Here is a 19,576-nt window from a genome sequence, read left to right as displayed (position 1 = left end):
CTCAATATTTTCTTAGTAACAGTCTAATTTCTTACAAATTTCTTTAATTTTCCTACTTAAGAACTTCTCAAAATATAGGGCCTGAATTAATTCTGGTTAATAAACTTTAGACTTACTGCCATTGAGGCTAGGAGACAAGGCTAGGAGGCAATCCAAAGTGCTTCCATCGACAAAACAATTGGGTAAAAACCTATTTAGGACAACTACAACTGATAAAGTATATGAAAAGATTTAAACATTGGTTGTTGTTGGTAACTGTAATATTTGAAAAAAAAATTTAAAATGTGTTTAAATATATGATATTAGAGGCTTACCTTTTCACTGTAGGAGTTTTAAGACAGGTGAAGGCCGTCTTAAAGTTAAGAAAGAAATCAAGAACAAATTTGAGAAATTTCATTTCAAGAATACCATTTATTCGTAAGTTTTTTATTAGGAAGAAACTTAAGAAAATATATAAGAACTGTTTTTGAGACTATCAATTTTTCAATTTTTTTTTCTTAAGACTAAAGTTAAGAAAAAATGGCACTTCAGAAGATTTTTTTTCTTAAGAAGGTTTTGTGAATCTATCACAAATGAGTCCAGGATACAGGCAACCATGTGCCATGAAAATCTGCAGGTTTTCATTCAGAACTAGTCTGGCGACGTATCAAGTTGCTTGCAGCGGGAGTTGCTCGGGGCGTCAGATTTTCCCTCTCGTGTGAGTCGTCCTCCTCATTTCCACTTGTTGCCTCTTGCTGTGCGCTTTCTGTGAGAACATAGAAAACGATTTGTTATACTGAGTTTACACTACTGAAGGGAGGGGATATATAGGCCTAGTGCTAAGGTGTTTAGGGTGTTCAGAAACATTTCTCAGTATATTTAAATAACATTGTAATCGGGATGATAATGGGGTTAAATGCCAATAAAAAAAAGTTGGGGAGCAAAAATCGATGACTTACGGGTCGTTCCAGGTCTCCTACAAGCCAATCCAACAATTATGGCAAGGCCGACAAGGACAGCAGGGACAGCAAGGACAACGACAATGTGTGACCGTGTGACAGTGTCATCGTCAATGCCAGCGACTTTGTTTTCACCACCTGAAAGTACAGAGAAAAATGTTTAGGTTGGGCTCAAGGTGCTGCTCTGCAGGTTTGTTTCCAAGATAACCTGTTTACTCAATTTGTCTAGTTCAGCTTTAGTGTGCCGCTTGTGATTTAAGAAAAGGTGCAATGATTGCTGTAATTTTCAGCAGGTATGGTATGACAACAATCATATTTCATAACTGCTTCTTTCTTCTTGTGCCTGTGTTGTGTCTTGTCAATATTTTATCTCCATCGTCACAGTGAGACACTTCACCTCAGTATCTGTGCACTGTGCATCTAACTTCATCAACTATTAAAAAGAAAAGTAAAGCTGAGGACACAGTAAAAGATTTTTCCAATCATAAATGACAATGAAAATATTGAGCAGCGCACATTTAACAACTGAATTTTGCTGATTTTCAGTCTCTTGTGATGCACACACACAACAACGGCTGTCTTTGAGGAGCACAAATCAAATTTACAGTTCTGTTATTGTGAAAACTTAACTATGAATCTTCGCACCTCAGCTGCACATTTTCACACAACTACCACAATCTTCTTGAAAGATCAAAAACTGTAAATAATCTGTACTTCTGTTTTCTAGAGAACAGCTAAAAGGATATTTATCTGCTGCTTTGGGCTCATCTTGCTCCTCCGTCCTGCTGCTTTTGTCTTTTGGTACTTTTGGTACTTTTTAAAATGACAGACAAAAGTGTTCAGTTTAGCTAGATTCAGACACACGACTATCATTGCGGGGTTTAATTTCAAAACACCTTATATCCATTCTGGGGAAAGAATGATGTCCGATTTCCTGAATTTTTCAAAAAATGCACATGAATGCATTTGAGGAATTCTACTCCAAAATGCTTTATATCCATTTTGTTATCACCTGAAGTTCATTATTAAATATATCTGGAATACAAAGGATTGAGTCTGTAAGTCTTATCACTTTGTCAACCAAGGACTTAAGTCACCTGCTAATCTTAAAAATAGCATGACAAATGTGTATAAATTCCATGCTATCATTGATTTTGTAAAAGAAGGTGTCAGTTTATCAAATGGATATCTCATTTTCTAAGATGTTTTGGAAGCAAGGGTCTTAACATGACTAATAACTTCAATCATCACCAATAATTTGTGTCAGAGTCCATTTTTTTTAAATGGTTGGTATAGTCATCAACATATTTCAAAATTGAACATGAGGTTCCTACAAATGCAAAATTAATCTGAACCAGCAGCATGCTCCACTGTGCTTACCAACATTGAGGGTAACATTACCCGTGTTGTCCTTATGCTCCAGTTTTGGAACAAAGCATTTGTATTCTCCTGCATCAGACTGATTTACGCTGGAGAGTTTCAGTGAAAGGTTTCCTCTGCTCAGTTGTTCATAGCAGAGAGATGTTCTTCCTTTGAACTGCTCCATCTGATCATCAAGATAGTCCTTTCCATTTCGACAACTGTGGACAATGCTTTTCATGCTACCTCTGCTCCACTCCACTGTCTTAGTCGTCACATCTAACTGTGGCTCCAGGTGACACGGCAGAATGACGTCATGTCCGACTTGTGCCTCAATTGGAGATGAACAAATCACCATAAACCGTTTATCTGTAACAGCGTACAAAAAGGACAACCCACTTAAAACATTTAAATACTTTCTTGCATACAGAGTTGAAGAATGTGCTTTTGAATGCAGTGATGCTGCAATTGATTATCAGGTGAATATCAGCCATTAAATATCAGCCAGGATCTCATTCTCTCCCATCATCCATCAGTCATTCACATGCTCAAGATACAGGTTTAGCATCCTGGTTTGTCTATGTTTATCCTGTTGCCAGGAGACAGAAGCAAGGTTTTTGTTGGTTAAATTAAAAGACCCAAAGAGACTCATATTCTCTTATAACAAAGAAAAATATAGCTTATCAAGATATTCCTACTTATTTTAGATGACTCCTGTGAAATTAGGCCCATTAAATGATTTGCTCACAAAATGTACACACAAAGTGCATAGGGGTGTGACAACACAATGTGAATAGGCCTACAAACAATTTAATTTGTACACTTTATAGTTACATTATTTTAGTTCACCTTGTAATTATGATTCCAGTTAACACTAGACAGGCCAAGCATCATCAACTGACTACTGTTTTGAATTTTAAAATTGAAATGTTTCAGTGCATAAAATGTCCCTCCATGGTGTTTTAATTAATTTCTATAGAGTAGCAGTATTCACAAAGCTTCCTACTAAGAGTTTAGTCCTAGTGATGAAATTCTAAGAAAAATCTCTAATTATAACGTTTTCTAAGAATTTCCCTTTGGAAATAACATTAAATTCAAGTAAAGTTAAGATTAAAGAGAGTACCTAGGCTATCTGAGAGTAAACAAGTTCTAAAGTGTTGTAAGTTCTTAATGTTACTGGTTGCTGCAGCCTAGCCTGGTGTCCAGACCCTATAAATCGTCGTCTTCAGCACTCTTCGAATTTGAATGGCGATTCATTAGGTTACGATTCATCATTCATTATTCATTCATCGCCCTAATCATGGATGGATTACTGAACGGGCCAACTGGGCACAGGCCCAGGGGCCCAAGAGCTCAGGGGGGGCCCTAAGCCATAGCCTGATACATGATGATGCCGTCACTAACTTTACATTTACTGCCCTGCAGTCAAAGGGCTTAGTCATTTATATCAACACCAAAGCCCCAAAATTCGCCCTATAATAACCTAAACATTTGTTTTGAAGGTGTCAACATGGCTCTGTCACAGTGAGTGTTCACCTCAGTTTATCTATATTATTGTCCGAAAGCCTCACATGTGAAGTCATGGTTTACGAAGACCCCAAAATGTTGTTTTCCACTCCTGATCTGTCAGGGTAGGACCCACTGACTCATATACCATGCAGCTACAGGCAATCAGAGGCATTTTGCACTTTAAAATATGTTTTTTAGGCCTAGAAAAATATGTGTTTGCAACTTGTAATTCTTTTGTAATTGATAGTTTTCTCTCCCATAAGTGCAATAACAAAAAAAGATAATAGGCATAGTAATATTATACACGCAATGAGGGCGTTCAGTTGTTAGAAGTGACTTCAACGTATTCCAAAATTATATTCTAATGAGTGTTTTTGTAACATTCTGTTGGCTTTGACTGTAAATCCTGAATTGAGAGTCAGGTGATATTGTGCGATTGCTTCTGCGTAGCTATACGTGCCTGTACTTGCTGCAAAAAAAATCCTGTAGTGGTAGCGCCCGCGGATAGGGGTTGGGGGGCAACATTTCCTGTTGCCATATATGTCTCTCACTCTTTAAAAAAAAAAAAAAAAACTCTGCCAAGGTGTGTAAAGCTCTAGAAGGTTCTACACATTTCGTGACGATTACGTCTGCTAAAGATAAATCAAGCAAGAAATACTAAAATAACATAGTGAGGAAATTAATACCAGCCATTTCAATGTGGAAGCAACTCCGTCATGATAATTAATGAATATAATGAATGAAGGCCTACCCGCTCCGTGTGTGACATTGAGAACAGTCAGCACGATCAGTCCCACTTTTCCGTTCATTATCAAATCAGGAAACTGAATGAAAGATGAAGTTTTCACCAACCTACTGTGCGTAGGCCTACTCGGCAATCTGCCTTTTAAGTGATAAAAACTGTTGTTATCAGCGGCAAAAAGTGAGCGGATCCATTCTGCATGCCAACCTTCCTCGACCTCGACAGACAGACTTCTCTTTCGGTTTTCCTTTTGTCAGGCTGAGATGAGTCAATCAGGGAACTTGGTTGTTAATTCATTGATAGATTGCGTGTTGTTTTCACCTGAAAAAAACAAAAAAACATCCCAGTTTATTTTTTTTCCCGAATTAATTACACTTTTACTCATAATTCCGAGAAAAGACCTCATCATTTTGAGATGGTACTGATCTCAATAAATCCGGCCAATGTGACACAGCTATTTAATTTAATCCAGTTTTATTTTCATCATTGTTTTCATTGGTTTGTTAAGTTTGCATAGGCAAAAGTGTGTGAGGGGCAGTTTAACTATGATTTCAGTCGCTCTCCATGTGGATTTAGTATTTTCACCAATTGCCTGACTGTGTCTTGAGTCACCAAATCTAATCCTTAATATCCACTTGTCATCACTTGTCAACACTTGCTGAAACAAGTGAAACTGCGTTGGAAACGAGTGGGATGATCTCACTCACCCACTGGCAGAATGTTTCTATTTGGTAGAAACATCCTGTCTTCCTTCAGATGAAAAATAGAGTTTGTGTCTTCTCTTCTGTGAATTTATGCCCCCATTTATTAGTCCTGTACACCATCAAATGATTTTTGTAATTTTTCAACAATATATTCAACATTTCTCCCTCTTTTCCATAAAGCCTCAAAATCTACATAAAGGTATCATCTAATGTCTGTGCCAACCCTTGAAAATATATCATCTGTCATGATGGAAAACAAAACTGGACTAATTACTCTATCCTGTGGGTTCCAGTCTCAATTTGGTATCTAGATGATAGATTGTCACCTACTCTCAATTGAATACATTTACCAAATAGAAAAATCTTTGGTCACACTTTATTTGGATAGTCAAATACTGATACTCAACTTTCTATCAAGTAACTATAATGTGTCATTAATCTAGGCTACTGAGTTTCAGGTGATATTGGCAATATTGTGAAATGTAGTCTCTAAATATTAAGTATAATTCCCTGCTGTAATGCACTGGGCATCACGTCATCATGCATGACAAATCAGCTACGCATAATAATAATAGTAATAATAATAATAATAATAATAATAATAATGATAATAATAATAATAATAATAATAATAATAATAATAATAATAATAATAATGAGAAGTAGAAACTTTATTTTTATAGCACTTTTTTAAACAAATGTTACAAAATCTTTGAACAATGTTCGATTAAAAGAATGAATAGATGCATACTTAACTTACTGTTTATTTAAATGTATTTCTATTGTATAGCATGACATTACTGTTAGTAACTGCATTTACCATGACATATTTCCATAAACTCAATGCTGTCATACCAGTACTGCTCACAGAGGTTCAGAGCCTACACTGTTCATTTATGGTCTTAAACTGACCCCTAGTGGACATTTACATAAATTGCTCCAACCATTGCTACTGGTATTAGCTGTAGGGATATTGATAGTTTTGTCATTAATTCCTGTGTGCTTCGAAGTAATTGCCAATTAATAAGTTATGTATACCATTATTTCCTTTATGGAAATCATATCAACACACACCCCACTTGACACCTGCCCTTGTTTGCAATACATTTTAAAAATTGCAAGCTTCAGTTGCCTAATTGGAAATCAGGTCAGCTTGGATACAACCAGCAACTGGTCACTATCAGGCACACACTTTCCTCCACAGATATTCAATGTCTGGGTTAGGGTTAATCTTAGGGTTGGGGTCAGGGTTAGGCAAAGGTCAGGGTTAGGGTTACATAGTCTGTAGAGTTGCAGCAAATTCTGGAATAATTATGGAATTTGGCTTTCAACCTTTTTATTCAATAGGCTATTTCGCCAATCATTCTATTTTGTAGTGATGCACAGGCTGTGGCTCTACAAAAAAGCAGAATGGAACTAATCTTAGAGGAATTCAAGCATCAGATAAGTGAGGACAAGGAAGCCAATAAGAGGTGTAGACCTCGGGACTGAAGGACTCATCATGGCTTGGAGGAGAGAGAAGCTCTGACAAAGGACCTAGAGTGTAAACGACAGCTCCATCTGGTTGAGATCAAGTTGGGGGAGGCCAATGTCATCGCCCCTTTTCTTTATCAGTGTAAGGTTGAGACTTCTACGACTTTGTAGCAGCAACACCAAAGGCCCATAAGTCACAGTCCTTTCACTTGAGGGAGCTCATGCCGCACAGCAAGAGAAAGAAAACTGCCATGGTTACGGGTTTCGGAGTATGTACAGCATGTATACTTTGTCACTTAGATGAAACTAGGTTATGTGTAGCAGCCAGCAATGAACCGGCTGCTCCTGTCAGATGGAGCCTTCCTCTGGTTCACCATATAGAGCAGCAATGTCCCTTGCCAGTCCTGAACCTCTCGGGGCAGCAGCCTGCCTCACTAAGCCAGGATGAAGACCAACTGCAGACAAGCCGTCCAGCTGTGGATAAACATTCAGGACAGTCTTCATGGTCTCATCACTTGCCTGTCACTTTACCTTCTGATTCATCATTTTCAGGCCGAGATCTTAGAGACTTGTCACTAGGCTCTGTCACTTGAAACCATCAGAGCTGGTACACGAGAATGTTCCTTGCTCTTTTGCCTCTTTACAGTCAGGGCAGCCTTGTAGCAGACTCAGCCTTTTCAACCTCAGCAGCAACCATTAAGGCCAGCTCATCCACCTGCCTTGTTGACGCCATCCTTGAGCAGCGGTTACAGCAGCCTCACCGTGGATCTTATCATCTCAACATATGGCATTCCTAAGCCTAAATCACCTTACTTTGTGGTATAGTAAGTGATTTAATTCAGCTGAATGTCCAGTGTCCAGACCCACCTGCATCTGTCATGCGTGGAAATACACTATTTTGACTTATGTATGTTTCTATTCACAATAATCAGGATATTCTATGATCTCTATTTATTGTGCCAAACTTTCAGTTTTCCAATTTTCATCAATGAAGGAACTCAACTCTTGCATTGAAAAAGTTAAAAGGTCTTTATTAAATGGATAATTCATGGATATTTCTCTGGTAGTAGAAAATAATTCTACATTTTGCAGCTGTTTTCTCATTTTGCTTGCAGCTGAAGTGCACAGTTCCTCATCCCCCTCTGTTGCCTGTTGCACTGCACTTTCTGTGAGAACAGAGAAAACAGATTGTTATACTGAGTTTATAGTGCTGAAGGGAGGTGGAAAACCGCTGAGGTTGTACACTAAGGTGGTTGTATAGTACTGAGGAGTAGATGGTATGCTGCTAAGGAGGTGGTTTTCCCATTTCTTAGTGGCTTGACTTGCTGTTAGCTCATTCTCCAATTCCATCTCTTTTATGACCAAACTGATGAGAAAAGCAATGTTGGGGGTCCATTATGTGATAAAATGCTAATGTCAGAGTCCCCTGGTAACCACGGTAACGCCGTATTTAACATCACAACGCTATGAACTGTGGGTATTTCCGTCAGGCAAAGTCTGCAGAAATGCGTACTTACGGAAATGAATATGTGTAAGGCATGGCCAGTACGGCAAGGTTCAGCATGATACAAATACATTACATACATACGTTAATATGAAGTTATTATTGATAACTGCCTATGGCACTGTAAATTAAGTGCTGGTCGCCACGCATATAGCTTTCTGTATACTGTTCTCTCAACATCTCTCTGTCTCCACCCTCTCTCTTCATTTCTTTTCTCCCTCCTCCTTGCCCCTGCATCTCTTCTCCTTTTTATCTCCCCAAATTCTGGTTGCTCCCTTTCCCTCCATGTTTTCCTCTCCCGTCCCTCCTCTTTTTCTCTCTGCCTTCATCAGTCTGTTCCCATTATTTCCTCCCTGCCCCCACTTTCCCTGGTCCATCTCTCTCTCTTTCTACTGCTCCCCTACATTACTTTGCTCCCTCTTGCCCCACTTTATTTGCCCCAAACCCCCTCTCACTCACCCTGTGTCCATCTCTCTCTCTCTCTCTCTCTCTCTCTCTCTCTCTCTCTCTCTCCCTCTCACGCACATACACTCTCTCCTTCTCCTTCCCTCTCTAATCAATAATGGATAGAGCCACATAGTGGTAGAGCTCCTCTCCTCCCTTTGACCACCTCAGGTTTGGTGTGAGGGCATCACAGAGGACAACATCTATCAAGACTTCTGTGACACCTTGACCAAGATCACGGGAGTTACCGTCCCGTTAGATCCTGAGCTTTGCTTACTGGGGAATTTCACAAGTGTCAGTAAATCTTCAACTAATTCCCAAATTAAATTGATGGAAATCGCTTTGTGTGTGGCCAGGAAATGCATAACAGTGACATGGAAGTCTGATTCCCCTCTCCTCATTGATAGATGGTCTTTAGAAATGAACAGTTGTATTCCTCTTGAAAAGATCACATATAGTCTTAAAAAAGATACAACATCTTTTTGAAAATTTGGCGGCCTTACCTAGAGTATATAGGCACATCACTGACGCCACCATAGGGATGTGATCATTTCTGGTTAGCTGGAAGGCCTCTTTAAAGGATATAACACTGTGTTGGTGCAGTGTCTCTTTGTGTGTCACTCTATGCACTGACCTTTTATTTTATTTTATTTTATTTTATTTATTTTGGGTTTACGCGGAAAGGGTGGGGAGTTGGGGTTTCTTTGTTGTTCTGTGTTCTGTATGAATGTAAAATAAATCTGAAAATAAAATATTAAAAAAAAAAAAGACTGTACACTGTCAACTCCAGCTGCTGCTGCAACCCGACTGGGAGGTGTGTGTGTGTGTGTGTGTGTGTGTGTGTGTAATGTGGCTTTTGCCTGATTCTGTTAGAGTAGATCACCTTTGTTTGGTGGCAGTAGCATCAACGATTTTTGCCGACAAACTAAAAAAAGTGTCACACACAAAGGACTTAAACACACACAAACTGAGGTTCACATCAAAAGATTGTTTCAATTTTATTTGACTGGGAAACTTCCCTGTTGGGTTTGCAGTGTCGGCATGCTGTTTGAAGTGAAACATTTGCATTACTTTTCCAATAGGTGCTTTCCTTGTATTCACAGACTTCATACTAACAGACACTGTGACAGTGTTCCAGTATACTTTTCTTGGTGCGGTGGAAAAGCCTCTTAAACAACAACAAAAAGCACCCAGGAAGCGTATTGCTGTTGTTGGATGAAAACACCCTTCCACTTTTCAGGAATGAAGAAAGAATGGTTATTTTCTCATTGCCATTCATGAATTTTTTAAAACTTCACAGTGGGTTTTAAACATCTTTCAAGTGCTCAGTTTATAAAAGTGTAAACTTACAGTTAAAGTGAGAAAAAGAAAAACACCAGCTGAAATACCGTTTTTTCCACCAAGGGCAGAAGTGTCATTGTCTCTTCTCTATCAAGCCTCATATCCATGTCAGTTTTACCATATTCAATTTGATATTTGACACTATGTATGACAGCTGACATTGTGCATCCAGTGTTTCTTTGCAGAGTGGAAGGTAACATGTACCTTCCAAACAAAATCATTCAGCTCTCATAAATGTCACAGGGCATGTATTTGTATTTTAATGTTTTTGATTTGAGTGTCATTTTTAAAGATCTAATGATTCTCATCTTAATCCAAATAAGACTAAGGGTGTGAAACTTCATCTGAGAAAATAACGCACTGACCTTTCTGTTCGAAACAATAAAGAACAAATAAAACACAAAATCATGGTAACAAAAGAAAAAAGAACTCTGCATCCACCTGGAGAGACATAATGTATATTAGTCATTATCAGCAAGTCTATTTGTAGATTGAGAAGTTTATTTGTATAGCCCTTAATCACAGTTACAGTCTCAAAACGAGCGTGATGGAAAACACGCTATAGATTAATAAAGATTGTACATGTCGTGAAAAAAAAAAATGCTAGTGATCATAATGCACAAGAGAAGTGTTCGTCCCAACCTTGATACTCATGTGGGGTGTGCATGGGTGAATAAGGGGGTGGTGCAAGCATGTGAAAGAGTGATATGATCTTATGATATAAGGTAAGATGAAACTTGAATGATCCTTGTGGGGGAATTGGCTATGATGCTTACTCCGGGAATATACACGTTCAAAATAAAAGCAATTTATCTGAGAGGCAGAGTGCTATAGTGATTTAACAATTTTCAGTACTTAGTTTATTGAAAAAGCAAGGCTGACACATTCAAACAAATCCTTTATCTACACTGAAAGACCTGCCCGAGTGTCCTAGGAGGCAGAAATCTGACAGGGTGTGGGTGTTCATGTACTATGGCATCACCACCTCACAGGTCAGTACATAGTTGATGAATTCTGTTTTAGTCTCCCCTGTACTCTCTCTCTCTCTCTCTCTCTCTCTCTCTCCTCCTATCCTGTGGTAACTGCTTGCTTACAGCATGTGTGTGTTTGCAGACTTCCCTGTGTTTCTTATCCTATTGCCTGTCAATCCTCTATGCATGATCCCCACAGCCAAGAAGGACAAAGTTTCACAATGGAGTTGGACCTGTGTCTTTTCTCAGTATTGTTTCTCATCTTATTATTTTTTTAAATTATATTTATATACCCTTTTATCTAACTAGCCTGTGGCTCTTTTGTATGTGTGTGTGAATCTGTCTGTGTGTCATGTGTCTGTTTGTGGTCATGTTTCTGTGTCTTTGCCTGTGTGTGTGTGTGTGTGTGTGTGTGTGTGTGTGTGTGTGTGTGTGTGTGTGTGTGTGTGTGTGTGTGTGTGCTAAGCCACAGTTGGCAGGTAGACAAGGTGTTTTCCTGTGGGAACCAGTGTGGTTGGTTGAGTCCTTTTGGGCTGTGTTGTCTGTGACAGCACTCTACCCCAAGCCATGATGAACTTATACCCGTGAGGCAAGGAGCATGGGATGGAGGGATGCAGAGTGGATTTAGGACAGTCAAAATGGAAAGAGAGGGAGAGAAGAGGGATGAGGATGAGAGGACAGGATGGAAGGATGGTGTGGGAATGAGGGTAAGAAAAGAATGAGAGTGAGGGTGGATCAGGGGAAAAAGTCAGGGGAAAGGAGTCACAAAGAAGGGGTGAGAAAGCGGAGAGAGTAAGGGAGCGAGGTAGAGCAAATCGGAGTGAGGCCATATTAAAAAAAGTAACATGGATAAGGATGGATAAGGATACAAGAAGGGAGAGATGCAGAGAAAGGGAGAGAGGAGAAAGGAAAGGGAAGGAATGAAAGTCAAAAACTTTCATTGAGAGTAAAGAAGAAAAACTAGCGTAGTGCTGGTGACAGGCTGGACAGGAACAGTGCATGACATACCACACTAAGCAACACCAACAATACAACAAACACACATACTTTCAACATCAGTTCCTAAGAACCTTGCTGCTATGGAAGCAGAGCCTGTAACAAGAGAAAATTATTCACCAGTGAGAAAAGTATGTTTCAGTCAGGAACACTTTAGTCACAAGATAAACCATTAATTGCAACTAAAGGTAATACAGTTATGATTGGTGGATATGGCCCTGCTGTAGCAGCTCCCTGCTTACCCAGCAAGCATGCTGAAGGTATAGCAGGGGCGCCATGCAAATCCCCCATGGGAGAATACAGAGCAGAGCCAGAGCAGCAACACTCAGCAGTGTTGACACTTAAGAGCCACCGTGGGCTCAACTGCATAGACTATAACAGGTGGAGGCTGGGGAGGTGGAGGTAAAGCTTTACCAAGCAGCAGAGTGTGCAGCACTTGTGAAGCAGGAATCAGTGTAGGAGGAGGCCATTTAAATAGACCACCTTGTTATGAGAATGGATTATGATTGGTGTGTGTGGTGATCAGCTGGTAGATGACTAGCAACGCGTGACGTCCGTGTCCTGCATGAACTAACGCGATGCTTCATTTCAGTCAGGAACACTTTAGTCACAAGATAAACCATTAATTGCAACTAAAGGTAATACAGTTATGATTGGCGGATATGGCTCTACTGTAGCAGCTCCCTGCTTACCCAGCAAGCATGCTGAAGGTATAGCAGGGGCGCCATGCAAATCCCCCAAACCACAGAACCATATGCCAAACATAACTGGTGCAGACGATTCTTAGTAAGTTACCAGCTGATCAATAATAGAAAGATCAATGTGTAGCAACAAGATTGTTGCAGACCTGAAGCAGTGGCACCAGACGATGCTGTTGCTGACCTCTGCTAAGTTGTAAGTCAGATTTACAGAGAAGAGATACAAGCATGCATCCTGAAAGAGGCCATCCTACAGTTATGTGAAATATCTATGTGTAGCAGCAAGCCTGCTGCAGACCTCAGAAATTCATTATATTAAAGAACAAGGATGCAAGATACACCTTGAAAGAGGTCGTACTACGGTTATGTGAAATATCTATGTGAGCAGCAAGCCTGCTGCAGACCTCAGCTATCACCTACTGCTTCTTGGGAAGGATGCAGGCATGCATCCCGTGTGAGGTCATACTACCTAAATCAGAGCAGTGAAACCCAGTCAACCACCTTATGCAGCATCTGTTATGTCATATGCAATTTATTGATGACAGCAATAGTATCAATTAGGCTATATGCACTCATGGCTTTGAGCTGAGACAATATCAAGAGTCCAGTCGAATATAAGGGAGAGATTCTTTGAGCGCAAAAATCCCCCAAAACAAAATTGTTTCTCACTAAAATTAGCTGCATTGAACTATTGCAGACCCATGTAAAGCAACAAGCAATTGTAGTACAAGCTTACAATCCCAGCTAAGCAGCAGCATGTCAGCATTATGCTTAAATACACAGCAACACTGAATCGAAAATGGAGCTCAGCCAGCCAGCCATAATGATGCATGCTTGCACCATGATAAGAGCAAATATTCAATGCAAATACTCAGCTTAGGTGAAGTGGAGCAATGGGAACTACAATTCCCAGCATCCTTATCAGCGTCATGACGTCATTGCTTGCGATGAAATTCCATGGCAATGCCCTGGTCCGCGGTGGGGTCTAATGGCCGTTGGCGCTGGCAGAAAAGACCGGTTTCCAGGCTTGAAGCGGACATTCACGACCGAGTGAGAGCTGATATTATGACCGGCCGTCGGCTCGTAATCAGAGTTCGGACTCTCGCTCCTTTGCGAGAAAGGGGTAAATAATTTTGGGGATATAATCGACTCAAGGGGTCTTATCAGCTTTCAAGAACTGTGTTTCCTTTTTGACCTACCAAGGACGTCTTTCTTTTTGTACCTTCAATTACGGACTGCACTTTGTGCTTATGGAGTTCCATGGGGTACAGAATTGCAAATGCATCCAGTCGTGAGTTGGGTAGCCACACTACCCACCAGAGGACTTGTGTCAGCCATATACTCACAGCTTCAATACCGAACACAGAAGGACCTACCTTTGATTAAGGCTTGGATTAAGGACTTGGCTGTTGAGGATGAGGACAGAAACTGGGAAAATGTTTGGGAGAACATATTTCATTCGTCAAAGAACCCCAACCATCAGTTGATTCATTTCAAGCTGTGTCAGAGGGCCTACCATACACCACACGTAAGATTCAATATGAAACGTGTAGCTAGCCCTAACATTGACTTGTGCTCCCTCAATACATCTGGAACATTTAAACACATGGTATGGGAATGCCCAGAGGTCTCTGACTTTTGGAGGAAAGTGACATTAACCCTGTCTGATGGGGGATAAAAATGTACGTGTATTGTGATGTATTTTGTTGATTTTCAATAAAAAACAATTGTTCACAAAAAAAAATGACATGTTGAAATTACAGATATGACAAGGTAAGTAATATACAGCAAGTATTCTGCAGCAAGTATTAAGTATCACAGTAAATAAAGGTAAGTAGGCTATGCTAACAGGTAAGTATAAAATTAGCATAGATTATTATCTTAGGTTAGGAAACTATCTTAAGTATGTTATTTTAGCTGCAACCATATGTCATCAACTAATAAAATAAACAATTCACCATAAACTCTTGAAATATGCTGTTTTCTACATCAATACACTACTAATTAACAAATCCACTTACAGACAATGCGTCTAACAAGTCTTGTTGAGTGTGAAAAAAATGTGACACAAAAAAAAATTATTCACATTCAAAAGATATGACACATAAACAGCAAAAAGGCCACAAATGTCCAAGTTAGGCCCTAAATGGCTAACACACACACAACATACTTAACAAAGAGTTAAAAACAATATCCTCTCTCTCTCTCTCTCTCTCTCTCTCTCTCTCTCTTTCTCTCTCTCCATCTATCTATATTTATTTTTTTTGCCCTTTTTTGGTGTGTGCTTTTTGTTTGTTTGTTTTTTATTTATTATTATTATTACTTTTTTCTTTCTTTCAAATTGCTCATGTATAAGCCCTAGTATGGGACAGGAGGAGTGTCATGCACTTTTTGACTGGTAATGGTGGGACGAAATGATGGGTTCTGGTTTTGGGGGGGTAACAGGCTTTTCCCAGGAATAAGGGAGGGACATACAGGGGAAGGACTAAGGAGGACAGGTAGTTACTGGTCACACCTGATGAACAGCTATGGATAGTAGCTTGATCTGTATGGTGCATTTTGATTTTATAATCATAGGCAAGAATTCTAATATCCATCATATGATGCTTTATTATGGTGACTGAGGAAATTGGTATAGCAAGTTACAACTGTAATGGTCAATCTTTACATGGCTGAAAGAAAAAGACTACAATATTTACTGTTTACAAGAAACCCACTCCACCCCAGTAGATTAAATTACATGGAGAAAAGAATGGGGTGGAGAAATATTCTATTGTCATGGACAAAAAAATTCAAAAGGGGTGATGATTATGTTTAAGAGAGAATCTGATTATGACGTGCAAGACCATAAAATAGATCCACAAGGAAGATGGATTATGATGAAGGTGAAACTGGACAATCAACAGATGTGTCTTATTAATCTGTATGGTCCAAATAATGATGACCCTCTTTTTTTAATCAACATCTACGATAACCTAATGGCAGTGCAGGATATAAAGGATCCAATTGTCTTGGTTGGAGATTACAATACAGTACTACAGACCTCAAAAGACCGCAAAGGAAATCACAATACAAATGATCACCCTCAAGTGCTCAAGGAAATAAAACATATTATGGATTCATTAGATTTGGTTGATATCTGGAGACTTAAAAATCCAGAAGTAGTCAGATTCACCTGGAGGAGGCTCAATCAAGCTAGCCGATTGGACTACTTTCTTATACCATTCTCCTTGGTGCCGAAAGTTAAAAAGGTGACAATAGATGGTAGGATGCTATCTGACCATCACCTAATTGGCCTTTACATCACTCTGACTGATTTTCCACGTGGGAGAGGCTACTGGAAGCTAAATCAAAGCCTGCTAAATGACGAAGCCTATATAAAAAAGACAAGTGATTTCATAACAGATTTCTTTAGGCATAACGAAGGAACAGCTGACCCACATATTGTATGGGATACATTTAAGTGTGCCTTTAGAGGACACTCAATACAACAATCCTCTATAAAACAAAAACAGTTTAGGGCAAAAGAGAAGCAACTTGTAGCGGAAATAGAGGAACTAACATCTAGGCTAGATCAAAGTGAAAACGGTGGTATAGAAACCCTGGAGAAAAAACAAAATGAATGGGAAGAATTGACAAAGAAACGCTCAAGTATCATGTACTATAAAAGCGAAGCAAACTGGATGAAAAATGGTGAAAAATGTACAAAGTTCTGCCTAAACTTGCAAAAAAATAATACTTCGAAAAAGAATATACAGAAATTGATCACAGAGGATGGGACAGTCCATGTCTCACCTGAGGACATTCTGAAAGAGGAGGCAAAATACTTTAAACACATGTTTGCACCTGAATCACCTCCAATGCCAGTTAAGGAAAATCTTAAGAACGACTACTTTCCAGAAAACAATGTCAAATTAACAAATTATCAAAAAGAATTATGTGAGGGGCTCATTACACAGGACGAACTACATGATGCAATTATATCCTTTCCAAAAGGTAAAACTCCAGGCTTGGACGGGATACCAGTGGAGGTTTATCAAACATTTTTCAATGTCCTAAAAGAGCCCTTGCTTGCGAACTTCAATTACTCATATAAAAAGGGTAAATTATCAGCCACACAACAAGAAGGTCTAATCTCCTTATTACTGAAACAACAGCCAGGTGGCTCATATAAAGACCCGGTTCTCCTGAAAAACTGGAGGCCCCTTACTTTACAGTGTTGTGATGCAAAAATCCTGGCCAAATGTATAGCACTTAGAATAAAAAAAGTATTACCAGATATAATCCATCATGACCAGACTGGTTTCTTACCAGGCAGATACATTGGAGACAATTTTCGCCAATTACTAGAAACAATAGAACATTATGACACCTCACAGAAACCAGGGTTAGTTTTTATTGCGGATTTTGAAAAAGCTTTTGACAAAGTTCGACTAGATTTCATTTATGAATGTTTGGAGCACTATAACTTTGGAGATTCACTTACAAATTGGATAAAAGTGATGTATAGTAACCCACGATGCAAAATAATAAATAACGGGTACTTCTCTGAGAGTATAATACAATCACGAGGGGTTAAACAAGGCTGTCCTCTATCTCGACAGCTACATTTTTAGGAAGAGCAGTCTCTACAGAATGGTGCAAAACATGGATGACAACCCCTGGCGACAGGGTAAGAAAGTTGTTTTGAGAAAACGTTTGTGCTGTAATACCACCTGCCCCACTGCCTCATTTGCAAGAGGGCAGGCATGTCAGACAAAACATAATTGAACATTATTTCCTATAATATGCTTTGTTTTCAGTTGTTTTGGCCTTGCAACAATTCCACCTTTGTGTAACCTAAAAAATAAAATTGTCTGTAAATACAGTCTGTAAATAATATTTTGACATTATTATTACTATAGAACTATAGAAAAAGCAAATAAATCAGTACAACCAAACAATCAATACGACTCAATTTAAAAATATAAAGAAAATATTTGTACTTATCTCACTAGTCAGCACATTGGGCCTTATTTTGGCTTAAAGATTCAGCACCATGGACAGCTCTGCTCAAACTCATTTATTTTGGGATGCAGTGATATGCAATGACAAACAAAGGATGCAGTGACAGGATGCAATTGAGTCATGAAAAATAAATGAATAAAGCTCCCCTACATGCCATTTTTGAAAATACATGAGAAAAAAATTAATCAAAAATAAGGTTATTATATAAACAAATAAACAAATTATTTCTTCCCTCTCCCTCCTTTTGGGCTTACATTTTTCCCTTTCCTCTCTCTTAATTGCCTTCTGGTGTTTTGGATAGAAGTGGCACTCTGGCAAGCCTCTCCTGACAAGACATCTGGCTCAGGCTGACTCTCACCCCTCACAACCGCATTGGCCTCAAGCGCAGCAGCGATTCTACCCATGACCCCCATCATTTCACTGTGGCTGGCCTGCATTTCGGATCTCAAGCCGGAGATGTTGCAGTTCAAGCCTGCCAGAGCACTGACAAGCTGATGTGAACTACTGGCTATTGGCCTAAGCTCTCGACGCATAGCTCTTAATTCCGTAGATAAACTTTCCTCCTTTAATTGGGAAGCATATTGTTCTTGCATACACCTCTGTTTTTGTTGTTCAACATAGAGGAGTTGGTCAATCTCTTCGTAGTTGACAGGTACTGAGGGGGGTGGAATGTCGACCAAATTTTGCCTGGGCACCGAGGCGGGTGGTTGGAGGTGGGATGGGGGGGTGTCCTCCAGATTTTGGGTGACCACAGTCTCAGTACAGGAAGGGCCAGGCATCGGCTGATCTCAAAAGTCATGGCACATTTATATTATTAGACAAACTAACCCCAGTTAAACAAATTAAACATGTTGCATACAGAAAAAATTATTGTTTTTTTTTAACAAAGTAGCCTATAGTCTAATAATAATAATAACAATAAACATAATAACAATAATAATAATAATAATAATAATAATAAACATACCTTCACAGTCCTGTAAAAGACACTCGCCTGTGTCAATTCCCTCCTCCAGGCCAAGAGCTTGTTCATTCTGGAGAGTTTGCTGCACAATTTCTCCAATGCTGTTTAAAGGCTGTTCTTGAGGTGGACTTCTGCCCGTTTGTGAAGCTTGTGAGGCATTGAATGATTTTTTCTCTTTTGTTCTCCACTTCAAATCATGCCATCTTCTTTTGCAGTCTGAAGGTGTGCGTTTGGAAACACCAACAGGACTGACAGACTGGGTTATTAAATCCCTATGGTTTCTCGCTGTCCCGGTTAAATTGCTTGCCTGAAGTTTTGAGGAATGCCTCTGCATCTCGTCCGTCAGGACTTGCAGCTCGCGGTCTAAAAATTTCATTTTTCTCTTTCTCTCTGCCATTGTCCTGCCTACTGTGTTCTTGGCGCAAAGGCAACATTTATACTTTGCCACATTGATAATTGCAATCAGACGCAAAACAGGGCCAAATTGAGAGCTAATTGCCTGTTACCCAATAGCAAGATATTTTACAAACACAATCATAATTGTTCAATTGGTGGCAATTAAAAATGACAAATATAGCTTGCGAAATGCTGACAACATTGTGCTGACACAGTGACAGAGAAACACTAATTGACAATGAAGTGTTAGCTACAGCCTGTATAATATGTGGAATAGGAGTAGAGTTATTATTGTGCTGCATTAAAGAGCTGTCAGTATGGCAACTTTGACTGGCAAATTAAAGTAAGCTTTTGTGTCAATGGAAGTCAGGCAGGCATCCCAGGCAATTTACATAGGAAATTTTAGATTAGTAGATTAAAAATTGTACAGTAAATGGTCCAAATGAAAAAAACAATTCCATTCCATGTGAAATGTTTTCTCCATGTGTCTGAATCAATGCAATTGACAAAACTAATATGTGATATATGCT

The 19,576-nt window shown here is 39.3% G+C and overlaps 1 protein-coding gene across 1 annotated transcript; it reads right to left on the bottom strand.

Moving 5' to 3' along the window:
• Positions 1 to 404: 404 nt before the first annotated feature.
• On the bottom strand, positions 405 to 4,782 carry LOC139647840 (myelin-oligodendrocyte glycoprotein-like). Its single transcript, XM_071523820.1, has 4 exons — positions 4,558 to 4,782; positions 2,319 to 2,666; positions 939 to 1,076; positions 405 to 745 (listed from the first exon to the last, which is right to left on the bottom strand). Exons 1-4 carry the CDS (start codon positions 4,613 to 4,615, stop codon positions 621 to 623), a joined length of 669 nt encoding a protein of 222 aa, XP_071379921.1. The 5' UTR covers positions 4,616 to 4,782; the 3' UTR covers positions 405 to 620.
• Positions 4,783 to 19,576: the final 14,794 nt, after the last annotated feature.

Source organism: Centroberyx affinis, unplaced genomic scaffold (genome assembly GCF_046629955.1).
Source record: "Centroberyx affinis isolate AG114_WGS23_722 - 3 ecotype Tasmania unplaced genomic scaffold, CSIRO-AGI_Caff_v1 ptg001123l_1, whole genome shotgun sequence".
Lineage (NCBI taxonomy): Eukaryota > Metazoa > Chordata > Actinopteri > Beryciformes > Berycidae > Centroberyx > Centroberyx affinis.
Note: the sequence above shows the minus strand (reverse complement) of the source record. Positions and strands in the feature narration are given on the sequence as shown.

What these genes read in the sequence shown, in the direction of transcription:
- LOC139647840 (XM_071523820.1), bottom strand. Translation starts at nt 4,615, where the DNA reads ATGAACGGAAAAGTGGGACTGATCGTGCTGACTGTTCTCAATGTCACA. An exon ending in CAATGTCACACACGGAGCGG is followed by an intron (nt 2,667 to 4,557) that starts GTAGGCCTTCAT and finishes ACGCTGTTACAG; the next exon opens with ATAAACGGTTTATGGTGATT. An exon ending in TAGGAGACCTGGAACGACCC is followed by an intron (nt 746 to 938) that starts GTAAGTCATCGA and finishes ATGTTCTCACAG; the next exon opens with AAAGCGCACAGCAAGAGGCA.